Here is a 14,075-nt window from a genome sequence, read left to right as displayed (position 1 = left end):
TTATGATTGCTTAACTAACTAAGCAGCAATCTAACTGGCAGCAGCTGTGATCAATAAACTATAAAGAAACAAATCTCAAAAAAAAGAAGTGACTCAAGTACAAGTGTGCATGATTAAGTAAACTGGGATGAGGGAAGACTTGAGCTAGGTTGTCCCACAATAGTCAAAGGCAGATGACATTTAACAATTATTTAGTAGATTTTAAAAATAATGAAATAACATCCAACCTATATCTAAGGAAAAATAAAAGAATCACAATAGCAAGCTTTACACTTATTCCAGAACATCTTAACTGTATGTATATAGATAACAACAATAAAATAAGAGTAGTAGATATGAAAATTTCCTTCCTCCCCAAAAGAGACTTCATTAAAACAAAGTTACTTGATTGCCTTCTGTTTGCAACAACTCCTGTTTTTCTTCTGGATTTCTTTTCTGTTCAAATCTTTGAATAAATTCACAGTCTTCACCTGAAATCATCTGACCTCTGAAAAACAAAACATTAAACCATAAGTAACATGAATAATCAGTTGGAAATAACTGTACTGGGTTCACATGGCAAGGTTTTGTTAGTAGGGGACTGCTTGGGTGGCTCCTATGAGAAGACACCAGAAGTGACCCCCATGTCAGAGAGCCAGTTCTAGCCAGCTCCAGGACAAACCCAACACTGACCAAACCTGAGCCTCTCAGTAATGACAGCAGCACCTCTGTGATAACATATTTAAGGAGTAAAAACTGCTGTGCAACAGCAGCCATGAGACAGGACTGAGAACATGTGAAAGAAACAACTCTGTTGACTGTCAGACCAGTGCACAAGGAGGAAGAGGAGGTGATCCATGTGCCAAAGCACAGATTCCCCTGCAGCCTGTGGTGAAGACCGGTGAGGCAGCTGTGCCCCCGCAGCCCATGGAGGTCCTAGGTGGAGCAGAGATCCACCTGCAGTCCATGGAGGACACCCATGCCGGAGCAGGCAGATGTGCCTTACAGGAAACTGCAGTCCATGTAGGTTTTCTTGCAGGACCAGTGGCCTCCAGGGCCTGGAGCAGTACACTCCTGGAAGACTGAAATCTGCACAAAGGATCCATGCTGGATGAGTTTGTGAATGACCATAACCCATGAGTGGGACACCTCAGGATGGAGCAGGGGAAGAGTGTAAGAAGGAAGGAGCAGCACAGATTGAGTGTTATGAAATGACCACAGCCTCCATACTCCATTCCCTTACACCACTCAAAGCAAAAAGGCAGAGAAGTTGAAGCCAAGTTGAGCCTGAGAAGAAGAGAGGGGGTAGGAGGTGGTTCTTAGATTTTTTTTTTCCTATTTTTCATTAACCTACTCCATTTAATCAGCAATAAATTAATTTCCCCAAGTAGAGCCTGTTTTGCCCATGACAGTAAGTGGTCAGTGATCTCCCTGTCCTCACACCTGAACCCCAGAGCTTTTTTGTCATGTTTTTTCCCCTGTTATTTTGAAGGAGCAAGTGTGTCCTGTCCTGATGGACACCTAGTGACCCGTCAATGTCACCACCATACAAGCCTTGTTTCCTTCATCTTGAGCTATCATAGAACCATAAAATAGTTTGGTTTGGAAGCAACCTTGAAGAGCCCAATCCAACCTGGCCTTGAACACTTCCAAGGATAAAGCAGCCACAACTCTCTGAGGCAACCTGTTTCACTGCCTCACCAACCTTACAGTTAAGAATTTCTTAACATCTAATCTAAACCTCCCTTGTTTCAGTTTAAAACCATTGCCCATTGTTGTGTCACTATATGCCTGTACAAAAAGTCTCTCTCCCTCCTTTTCCTAAGCCCTGTTAAGGTACTGGAAGGTCTCCCCAAAGCCTTCTGTTCTCCAGGCTAAACAACTCCAGCTCTCTCAGCCTGTTTTTGCAGTAGATGTGCTCCAGCCCTCTGACCACCTTGGTGGTCCTGCTCCAACAGGTCCGTGTCTTTGTTGTGCTGAGGACCTCAGAGCTAGATGCAGCATTTCAGGCAGGGTCTTGCAAGGGCAAAATAGAGTATCAATCACATCACTTTACCAATGCTGTAGCCCACAAAAAATGTAACAAGCTCCTTCCTGCAAAAGGTCTCATGCAAAAAATTTAAAACTAATGGTGGAATAATCTCTCAAAAGTCTTCCCTATGCATCACCTCTGAACAGCATTCTCTAAATAATTTTTAAACTTCCAGGGGCTGAATGACACATCAGTGATAAGAACTGAATTACGCACAGCTAGCATGTTATGCCAAAATGATAATACATAACATGAATAACAGTCTAATCCAACCAAGAAATAAGTGCTGAAAAACAAAATTACTTGTTACTTTAAGTTTGCTGTAAGCACTGAAGAAAACTGTAAGGAGAACAGAGATCATGGTTCCTAATATATTTTTAGCTTTCACTAATCCCATCTTGAGTTTAAAAACTGATATGCATGCAAGTTCATCCAAACATAGCAAGGGGGCTTGATATAGTGAACGGTTGTGGACACCTATAAGAGAACAGATGTCTACTTAATCTTCTCTTCAACTTAATATTCAAGTGGTTACTGCCATCATCAGTGCTATTTCAGAAAGCTGTAGACTCAGCTGAAGAGTCAGTCAGACTTGCAGAACACTACTGTGTTTTTTTTTATAATACAAAACTTCACATCACAAGAAATAAAAAAACTTGCCAAAATAGTACAGTCAGGTACTCTTCAGGTAAAAAAAGTAATTTTAAATCAAGTAGTCCTAAAAATATCCAAGATTTTAATAGGTTACTAGCTTTACTAGGTAATACCAGGAGGGCTTCAGGAAAGAAGAAAATCATGCACAGTCACGGGGGATGAAAGCATTAGACATTCCTGCTTCAGTTATTTCCAAAACTCATCTCATCTCCTCTTAATATTTCCACTGAATAAAATGCCTTTTCCACTTGGCAAAGCTGTGTAGCATGGATTCTTCACCCATCTTTTCCATAGTCAAGGTCAATTTCCAGATGTTCCATGACTAGCGATTACATTAAAATCATTGCAAACTTTGCAGGAAGTGTTCATTTTTTTTTCCCAACTGGCTCACCTGGATTATTGAAATAGCAAAGACCTACAATGTGTTCTTTTCTTTCCTCTTACTTAAATGATTATGTCTTGAGTATGGCCTCATCACAGAGCCATCTTTTATCTATTTACTATTCAAGCAAAGAACATAAGTAATCCAGTGCCATGTGTGCTACTCCTGTATTCCAGCTGCTTTGTTACAGATATCCTCATATGCACTGAGGAAAGGCAATTAAGATTTACGAGAAGGAAGATTCCTAAAGCCAGTGGTAGGTAGTCCTTGCCCAGCCTCTGCAAAAACTTTAATAATGATAGATGAATCATATGTGATTGGCCAATGATGACCGTGCTGCTACCATGTCTTTTAGACTGACCTACGTTCTTTCTTGCCTATTAAAGGTGGATTTAAATAGTTAGAGAAAGAGGTGGACAATTCATCTGCCACAAATACTGAATTTAAAGACCCATAACTAGAAGCCTCTTTTGTTTCAAATAATGCTGACCAAGCCAGGGACTCATGGATCATACTGATAAAAAAGTAACCAGATAAGCTGCTTGTTTATAAGAATATTGCCATTTACAAAACACTTCAAAGATGACCTAAAATGAACCCTTAATTTTCAGCTTTAATGTTGGAGAAAGCCTCAGTCCATGAAGAGAGATACTTCTTTACATTCAAGCTATTAGAAGAGGTCTGCCACCTGCAAAGGAAAAAAAAGCTTTCAAGCTTTTGCTTTTATCCTACATTAGGCCACAGGAAAAAAAGAAAAAAAGATGTGGGGATTGATATTGCTGTGAAGAAAGAAAAGACATTAAAGCTTATTCTTTATCACTTTGTTAGTACCATTCCAAAATATATCTTCTAACCCATACAAAACATTACAAGGGATCTGACAGCTTTTTAAACAAGCTGTTAATATTTTATCAAGGAACTCATACATCTGATTAATAGTTTTAGTAATTTCAAATGCATCTATTTCCATTCATCTCATTTTAAAACTGAAATGACTGATATACAGTAAACCTTACACAGTGGAGGGAGGGGTAAGAAAAACCAACCAAAAATCATGAAAAAGTGCAGAACAGCCTCAGACAGCTGATACTGAGTCCCATGATGCTATTACACATTTTCCTCACTCCCTCTTCAAAGCAACAGAAATTTCCCAGCACCTTTTAGCAAACAAGCAACCAAAGCCTCCCTCCATCCCTCTTCATCGCAGCCATTTAACTTGTTATTTTCCAGGATGTATCTACAGTCTTTTGCCAAGATAGAAGTCACTTTGAGCTTCTGTGTCCTGGTTTCAGCTGGGATAGTTAATATTCTTCCCAGCAGCTGGTACAGTTCTTTGTTGCAGATCTAGTATGAATCCTTTATTATTTTTTATTATTTTTTTCCTCTTCCTTTTCTGTCCTATTAAAGTCTCTTTATCTCAACATGTGAATTTCCCCCTTTTTTTTTCCCCTTATTTCTGAGTACAGCAGGTTTAGGACAGGAGCCCTGTCAGCACCTTTCAAAGCTGATCCCAGGATACCAAGAGCTGCCTTTGAGAGCACTCACTAGAGTAGACAAAACTGAAACTCAAGGATTCAGAAAACATGAATTTGTAAGACCACCATTTTTAAATCTGCCTGATCGCTCAATATGACTCAGAAGCTTGTGATTCCTTCTTTTAATTGTGCATTTCCTCTATCAACTCTTGTTCCCTTTTTTTTTGGTTTGTTTGAATAATTTAACAAAAGGCACTCTGGAGGTTAGGGTATTTTTGTTTGTTTTTTACTTTGCTTTGGGTTTTTAATATTAAAAAATTGACTATATATGCAGCAAATATGAAGCTCATATAAAACCATCATATCAAGGCATAATTTCTTTTATCCAGGTATCTACAGTACTTTGCATGTACCTAAAGACACTAAATTTATCCAATTGCTCAAGAGCTTTAGCACTACAAAATTAAAACAGTAAAACAGACTGAATGTACTCTACAAGACTCAATCAGATTTGAAGAAAAAAAACCAAAACAAAACAGAAGAACCCCGCCCACATACTACAAATTAGGAAACCTCTAGATTTCCTCCAAGACAGGACTGACTTTTAAAGTCTGAGATATTTAACCTGCTTTAGAAGATTCTTCCACTACCAGGAAAATAGAACAGATATTTTAGCATCAGAATTCACAAACACACATGTGAAGTACTTGAAAACACACTAGAAACTATGTACAAATTAGCCATCAAGTATCTCATCTGATTAAATATACAGTATTGTCAAATGCCATGTATCTAGAAACCTACAATGCAGTAAGGTGCAAGTTAAATGCTGAAACAAGTTCAATTTTCCACAGAACTCATTTAGTACCCTAAGAAAGCAACCGGAACCTGCTTCAAGCAAGCCAACACACCCTCCCCTGGCATTCTGACACCCCGAGGCAAATGCTGAAAGCAACCACACAGAGAAAAACAGCTAATGCCTTTTCAACTCAAGGAGGGCACCCACACCTCTGAACTGCAAAAAGTCTCAAGACCCAAAGGCAGCAAAGTCCACACAGGACTAATGGCTTCCACAGACAGACCTACACATCGCCTTCCACTGTTAGCAGCTTTGTTACTTTCTTCTCCCTCAGACACAGACCCCAGCTGGAATCCAACACAAAGAAAGGATAAATTTTAGCACCAGAAAACAATCTTTTTCCACAGCCTGATTTTGTAAGGAAAAGTGAACACACAAGCAAGTTGGCAATACAGACAACTGTCATATCTAACAGTATACAGAAAAAACCATCAAAACTCAGCAGTTGTGTGTTAGTGTAGTTTGATATTTAGTTTACAGTTACAACCTTCAGAGATGGAATAAACACTGTGTCAGTTAATCTTTAGCTTGAACTGACTCTACAAGAAAAGTCAGGCTACTGAAATCTGACCAGCTATAAGTAAGCCATTTTACTTTTGCACTGAAGAACAGAGAGAGGAAAAAAGAACTTCAGAATGCCCTTTGGTGTGACCAGTGCTATTGCAAGTGATGCAATCTTTAAAGCACCTTTATACACATACAACTGCCACAGGCAGAGGAGAAAAAACACTTCATCAGAATTTCTTGTGAAGTTCTCCAACTTCAACTATCTAAGTATTACAGTTTCTTCAACTACATAAATACTGCCTCTAGTTTAAGAAGCATAAATCATTGTTTAAGAAGCAAAAATCATGTCACACCTGAGTTGATGTGTTAACTTAGGGAAAACAAAAATATTTCCTTTAATTTAAAAACATCTGATGAGCTAAAGTAATCCCTTCATATATGCAAGTTTACCACAGTAAGTGCACAGACAATCAGAATAAGGAGCTCAAAAGAATATTTCCTTTCACCCCATTTTTCCTTCTCCACAAACCAGACCAAAACAAACCACTCTGACCTGCCTCTAACAGGTGCATCAAAGAAAGTACTTTCCACTAATTTAATAATGTGCTTCATTCCAGAAATCAATCAATATAACTGCACTGATTGACTTTCTAAGAAATCCCTTAAAGCTCAGCCTCAAAGACACCATTACATCCAAACTTGTCCATTATAAAAAAGGCCATGTCCAAATCAAGGTATGTGTTTATTTCCTTTGGAAGCACCAAAAGTTCTGCTGATGTTTTTCAATAACTCACTATAAGGAAACTCCTCAGCCAAAGAAGAAGTTATCTTCAAGAATCTCCACAATCCCTCTGGCACCATTTAAGTCAATCCATGAAGCTAACTTAGCCAGACAGCCAGGCTGTTATCAGTAAATATGACACACAAAAATTACATTTATTTCAGAGCAGTGATAAAGAAGACACACTGTTATTGACACACAAAGGGCACCAAGCATCAAAAAGTCTCACTCATCCTCTCATAGGATTACAAACAATAGCCAGATGCACTTACAATAGCCTCCAAAACCTAGCTAATTCCAAGAGAGGAAATAACTAGTTTCTTGTTCCATCATAGATTCCAGAACAAAAACCAAGTCAAATTCTACAGGTAAAATCCAAAAAAAGGACCCTGCCCTCTGATCAAAAGAAGTTACATAAAAATAATTTGCTGCCAGATTTACAAACAAAAGTCCCTGTTTCATATACTGTACCACAGAAAGAGAATCCCAAGAATGAATGAAAATTATTACAGCAGACCACATAGTTAAAAAAAAAATACTGCATAAATTCAACTCCTTGTCAAATAGAACCATCCCCTATACCAACAAAATTAACAGATTTTTCTCACCAGCCCTATAGAAACACCAGAGAAGCAGTGAAAGAATCTCATATTCATTTCCATGAACAGTGAACAAGTGTACTCCCACTTTCACCCCAAGTAACTGCAAACCAGCTGTTCACTGCCACTAGGACAGCAAAGGAACAGCTGTCCAGGTATCCTTGAGACCTATGTCCTATCAGACAGATAGAAGGGCAGAAAGTAACAGCAAAAGCCACTTAAGATTGCTCGAAAAGTGCCTGGGAGCTGCCCATGTCAGTTTACCACCCCAACCTTTCTCTTTCACCTGCAAAGACACTTAGTACCAAACTCAACCAGCTCCATCTTAAGAACAGCCTAGCAAAAAAAAAAGTTTTCTCAGAAGATCAGTTCCTTTATGCAGATTTATCCTGCAGATATACAATCACATAGCAAAGAATAATGGATTCTTGGGAGTTCAGTGACTGGAATAAGCAAGTCTGAAATACACAGGACAGGGCAAAGCAGGTAGTCATTAGTAAGATTCCACTGGGTTAGCATTCTTAGCTTACGTGAGTACAGTTTTGAAAGGTTATTTAATATATGACATATAAATATGTACCACACCAATCTGAAAAAACCCTATTTTTTTAAAAAGTGGTATAATGTTGATAATCTGAAAGCATCATCAGTATGGTTTGTACCTCTACAATCATGAAGATTTCTGCCACTTTAGTTACAAAGCAATTAACTATAAAGTAATTTGCTGTTATAAATAGTAATTTACACTTTGTCAATATTTCTTACTGACCTGTCACAAGGAGCAGGCTGCAAGAATGTTTCATTTCACTTCAGAGTACAAGTGAAAGTCCGTCTCTTCTCCCCATTTCCTACCTCACCCATAAACCTTTTCCTCAGCTCGTCTCTACATCCTCTCAGGACAGTACTTCTCCTGCTTCTTCTAGTGCCAACACATCCATGCAAAAGGAAACACTGAGCTTGCCTGGAACCGCAGCACAGCTCTCCCCAGACTGAAGTATTTGTTTCAGCCTATTTCCTGATTTACTTGCTTAAGTTGTCCTCCAGAATTAATGTTCTTTTACTTAAGGTACAGCTTCTTCTCCTGAATTACCACTCCAGTTTTGTTAGTACAATTTGTATTCCCACAAAAAGCCCTTCAGCAACAGACATACCATACCTACACTTAAGACAATTATTACTGTAAACTCGTCTTAATTCAGCAGTCATCCAGTAAGGCTGAAATTGAGACTAGTGTTTGAATTATCAAGAATAAAACAGTTTTACCACACATTTGGGCAAACCTGTACTATTTGCTATTACAGCAATCAGTTGACACAAGTAGAGTTCCCCTTCTGGTAATAAGTCACAAGAAAATTTTCCACAGCCACTTCCATTTAATGTAGACTTTTTCCAGCTATTTCCATGTAGACAAAACACTCTTCACTGCAACATAATGCACCACTGTAGCCTAAAATCTCAAGAAGTCTAACACATAGAAGGGGAAAAGAATGTGGAATTTTTTTACTTACTGGAGATATGACTGCCAGTTTACTTTGTTTGCCCGAACTTCAGCAGCTTTGGCAGCAATGATGTTTGTTGGGACAGCAGCATCTACAGCACCTCGGATATCCATCTTGACTGATAATTAAAGTGTACCTAGAAATGCAAATCAGATTTGAGACCTCTTATTAAACAGCAGAGTATTTGTCCAATATTTTAATGAAATTAAAAGAAAAATCTGTTTCCAGATGTTCCATTCCTTAACACTGTACTAGTTCATTTCTGAAAAAATCCAAGTTTCAGAAAGAATTTAAAACATGGCTTATTGGAAACAAAAATAAGCCATGCCTACACACTCACCTGTAGCCAATAATAAGCTAAAAATTAAAGACACAGACCATTACTAAAAAACTCCCAGTCTTTTGAATCCTTAAACAATGAAATTAAGTTACTTGAACTGAGGTGACTCTTCTGCATCATCCAAGTAGCCCTACAGATAAGAGAACCTGTCTTCTTTCCAAATTTTCTTTCCAGAGTTAAAATTCAGTGCATATCCTCCCCACCCCACACATTAGGACTAAGAGTCAGGTCTAAGAATATTTAGACATTAGAAACATGCAAACTACAACTTCAGGGAGGAAAAAGAACCCATAAGTATATTAATTAAAACCATGCTACACAGACTTAACAAGAAAATCAAGATCACTAGTGTACAGAAAGCAAACTGAAAAATAAATACGAAGGGAAGTGCTTTATCAGGATTTAGCACATTACCACAGATAGTGACCTTCACCACTTCTTTCCCCTTCCTTTATGGTTTAGATCTCCACCCGACTTTGATGCCAAAACAAGAAGTGTGTTGGCAGAGACTCCAGATCCAGCTAGAGCTGGAATTCCTTACAACCTGAACTGTACCCAGCCTCTCCGCACAGCCTGTTTCTGGACTGTTCTGGCCCCCCTTACAGACCAAGCAAGAGCAAACTTGCACATTCAGGCCTATTCCTCACAAGCACACCCTGCTTTTGTGACTGAATGAAAATGCAGTTCTAACAAAAGCAAGCAAAAAATTAGGAACTATCCTGGGCAAACGGAGGAGGACAAATGCCCTCCCTTCGAAAACACTTCTCTGAGCACACAGGCGGCACCACTACGTCCTCCAATGACCACTGAAGGTTTCCAGGCTCTCTGACCCACCCAGAGCCACTTAAACACCGCCCGAGGGCACAGTCGGTACCGGCGGCTTCAGGAGCTGCAGTTACGCCGCAGAAGCAGAGAGGCGCCTGGGACAGAGCAGGCACGGTCCTGCCGGTCCCTGCACAGCTCACCGGCACGGCCGCCTCCCGAGGGGCCCGGCAGAGCCCAGACTCTCGCGGCAGCAGCGGAGCCCTTCGCACCCCCCGGAGCCCCCGCGAGAGGCCGTGAGGCGGCGCGGCGCGGCCCGACCCCGGCACCCACCGCGCCAGGGCCCGGGGCAGCTCCCACTCACCGCAGGGGCGTGCCGGCGGCGGAGGCGGTGCGGGGCGGGAGGGAAGGAAGCAGGGAGGGAATGATGGAAGGAAGAAGAGCGAGAGGAGGCCGCGGGCAGCAGCGCGCACCCGCCGGCACCGGCGCTGCCGCCGTCATGTGACGCCGCTCACGTGAGCGCGACGGCGGCCTGCGAGGGCCAGCCCGCCCCCCCGCGCCTGCGCGCAGCCGGTCGTGTGGCTGTATTCGCGTATTTGGAGCGCATAAACGGTCACGTTTGCATATACCCGCACATGTTATAGAGCCATAGCGTGCTTTGGGTTGGAAGGGACCTTCAAGATCATCTGATTCCAACGCCCCTGCCACGGGTGCAGCCCAGGCCAGGGTTGGCATTCGGGGCTGAGGGCACATTGCCAGGTCATGCTGAGCTTCTTGTCAGCCCGCACCCCCGAGTCCTTCTCCTCAGAGCTGCTCTCAGTCCATTCTCTGCCCAGGCTGTATTTGTGCCTGGGATTGCCCTGACCCGCGTGCAAGACCTGTGTAGACGTGTATGATCTTGCACAGGGGATCTAATCCCGTAGATCTGGGAGGGCAGGATGAAGCGTGTGCCCGCAGGTGCCCGCCTGTGCTGTTCGCAGAAATGGCTCAGCTTTTCCACAGAGACAGCGCGAGTCTGGCTGGGAAGGAAACTTGGGACTAAAGGCCTGTTATAAACGCCAATCACTTGGTTTTTAAAATTTTAAAAGTTTAATAATAATAAAATGGTTATAAAAATAGTAATACAATTAGGGTAATGAAAATTTAGAGTTAGGACAATTACAAGACAATAAAAAGCAAAGAATTACGGACGTCCGGATGCTCTCGGGCACTTAAGCCCGATAAGCATGCCTTGTGAACAAAGGAATAATCTTTAAAAGCAGTAGCCTGTTGCATATTCATACATCTCATACATGATGCATAAATTCCTTGCAAATTAAGAACTTTTCTGGTTTTTGTCAACTTCTTCCCCTTAATCCTGGTGGTTCCATAAAGACGGAGAGAAGGTGGAAGAATGTTTGTCTTTTCCGATAAGGAGGCAGTAATTCTTTATGGGCCCCCATCATTGTCATCTCTGTGTGAAGAGTTTCTTCATTATCTCATCTCTTGCTTGAGCTAGTAAAAAAAAACCCCTACATACATAGGCTCTATTTTAACTACAAAACTACATATACCATACTATTAAAATGTTAATACAGCACTTCTAATCAATATAACATAATACATATAGTATTCAATTTAATATTTGCGAAAAGCCAATCATAAAATATACATTTTTCACAGGCCCAAGTGTTTCAGAAGCTATGGGCTGAAGTTTTTATGTTTCTAAGAAAAAAAAAAAAATCTCAGTGCATTCATTTGCTGAGTGAGATCTTCCAGTCATAGCGTGCTGAAGCGCATAGACACACCACTCCTTGTCAGAAATTGTCCCGAAAAGTCATTCTGCTAACATAGAAGGAGAAAACAATCAGCATTTTTTGTGTGAGCAGATCAAGACAGCCAATGACCAGCTCGCTTAGAGGTGGTCTACTGCTAACTTCATTTTTGTAGAGTCTCTGTATTTTCCATTTAGAGGATACACTGTTCTTTAAATTATACCTGGCCAGTATCTCAATAGGTGGGAGTTTTTAACTCCAGGACAGTTGTCGCTGTGCCACTGATTTATATTTCCTCCATAGAATTTTTCTTTTAAAATGGGTCTTCCTTCATACCACAAAAAAACCCTGTTGGTTTCTTCATAGCAGAAGCGTAAATCCCAGGTACAGTCCTAGTAACAGCATTTTCATGTCTTTGTGCTTCATCAGAAGAAAGCTCCCTAAGCACTGTGCACACTCTGTGTCATTTAGTCTGTAATAAATATGTCCCTTAATGTGATTCCATGGATTACCAAACACATGGGACTTGGTGGTTCGATCTAACACATTTGTGTTCTTGCACATTGCTTACTCACAGTGTTTAGAAATGCTGGCACAGCTCCCAATCTCTAGCATAGAAATCTCCAGACAATTTTGAAAAAATCTGTTACTTTGGAAGTTTATTTGAATCTGATTTTTGCTTCATAGCTGAGAGTTATAATTTGGCCTATTTGGCCTTATTTTAACCAGTTCCTCTTTTAAAAGAGTGTTTGTAACTTCAGTCCTGTGGCATTCAGTATTTCCTGCTTCTGCTCTGCCTGTTTATGGTATGTCTCACTTGCCACTCCTTTTGCATGTAGCATCGGGCCTCTGGAATAAACATATTCACCTTTTCCACAGTCGTTTCAAATCACATTACCAATGATGGTACATATGGCTCTACCCATTTTATAAAGAAACAGAAGCCAAAGGTCTTGCAAGATAAACAGAACAAGGTTTGAAGCTTTTAAAATGCAACTGGCTTAATGAGGGCATGTGCTGGTTTTGGCTGGGATTGAATTTGTTTTCTTTACAGTGACTAGCACAAGGCTATGTTTTGATTTGTGCTGAAAACAGGGATATTTTCATTACTGCTGAGCAGGACTTGCACAGCACCAAGGCTTCTTCTGCTCCTCCCTCCACCCCACCAGTGGGAAGGTTGGGGGTGCACAAGGAGTCTGGACAAGATACAGCCAGGACAGGTAACCCCAACTGACCAAGGGGATATCCCACTCCATATGGCATCATGCTCAGCATAGAGAGCTGGGGGGAGAAGATGAAATAATGGGAGATATTTGGAGTGGTGGTGTTTGTCTTCCCCAGTACCTGTTATGCATGATGGAGTCCGACTTTCCTGGTGATGGCTGAACACCTGCCTGCCAAAGGGAAATGGTGAATTAATCCCTTGTTTTGCTTGGCTTGCATGAGCAGCTTTTGCTTTCCCTATTAAACTCTCTGTACCTCAAATCATGAGTTTTCTCACTTTTACTTTTCCATTTCTCTCCATTCCAGGGGGGAAAGTGAGCAAGCAGCAGCGTGGTGCCTGTTTGCCAGCTAGGGTTAAACCACAACAAGGCTTCAGAGGCCTGTGCAGTGATCCTAAAAGATAGCAGTCAGTACATCATGCTTTGCTTCCATGAAATTTCCTCATTGTCCACAATGATGCTTCTGCCCAAACCCTAAACTGTCCCAGCACTGAAAACACTGATGACTGTGCATTCTCTTACCTAGGCCAAGTGTGGTATTCTTTCCTCTTCACCCTTCCAAGCTCAGTCCAATAGTTTAAGTAAACCCTTGCAAGCTGGATCAGCACCTCTTAAAGCACATTTCCAGCTACCAGTTTTAAGACACAAACAGAGTTGCTCCTCACCATGTGCCCCTATGTCTAGCAGGGTAATGTCCTGAATTCTTGCTTAGACATGCAAAGCCATTTCTTCTGCCAAGGATCACCTATTTCAAGAAAATCATCCAAAATGCTGTAATCTTCTTTGCCCAGCATTTTCTCCCAGCCCTTTAGCACACTTCTGGCTTAACCCAAGAGTACCACAGTACATTGTCTGAACCTGAGTACAGGTATGCACAGGATCATGGTTCTCTCACTTCTAGTTCCTAGTTCTAATATTGTTTCAGTACCTTACTGTAAGCAGAAAATAATAATTCATGGTTTCAGTTTGGTGCCCAATATGATCTCTTATTCAGAATATGCATCAGGTCATCAGTGGCCTTTTTTTAATAGCAGACTATTATTTGCCTAATTCCACCACCTACAAGAGTTTATCACCATCCATTCAGCCTGGAATCTGGCTAAAATAAGAAGGATTGCTATTTACAGTAAAAATTTTGATACTACAGCAACATAGTCTTTTGTCTGTAGAAAAGAAGTTTTAAAAGGTGTGACTTGGCATTTGACTTTATCATAAATTTCATACTCTGG

At 40.9% G+C, this 14,075-nt stretch overlaps 1 protein-coding gene across 1 annotated transcript in view; it reads right to left on the bottom strand.

Annotated features, from left to right (window-relative positions):
• The window catches only part of ATP6V1H (ATPase H+ transporting V1 subunit H), a 47,129-nt gene extending 36,744 nt beyond the window's left edge, over positions 1-10,385 (bottom strand). The window contains exons 1-3 of the mRNA XM_068188982.1: positions 10,234-10,385; positions 8,777-8,903; positions 385-487 (exon numbers count right to left, since the gene is read on the bottom strand). Coding sequence (XP_068045083.1) covers positions 385-487; positions 8,777-8,880 — 207 coding nt within the window. The 5' untranslated portion in view covers positions 8,881-8,903; positions 10,234-10,385. The remainder of the gene's footprint in view (positions 1-384; positions 488-8,776; positions 8,904-10,233) is intronic.
• Positions 10,386-14,075: the final 3,690 nt, after the last annotated feature.

This window comes from Anomalospiza imberbis, chromosome 1 (assembly GCF_031753505.1).
Source record: "Anomalospiza imberbis isolate Cuckoo-Finch-1a 21T00152 chromosome 1, ASM3175350v1, whole genome shotgun sequence".
Lineage (NCBI taxonomy): Eukaryota > Metazoa > Chordata > Aves > Passeriformes > Viduidae > Anomalospiza > Anomalospiza imberbis.
Note: the sequence above shows the minus strand (reverse complement) of the source record. Positions and strands in the feature narration are given on the sequence as shown.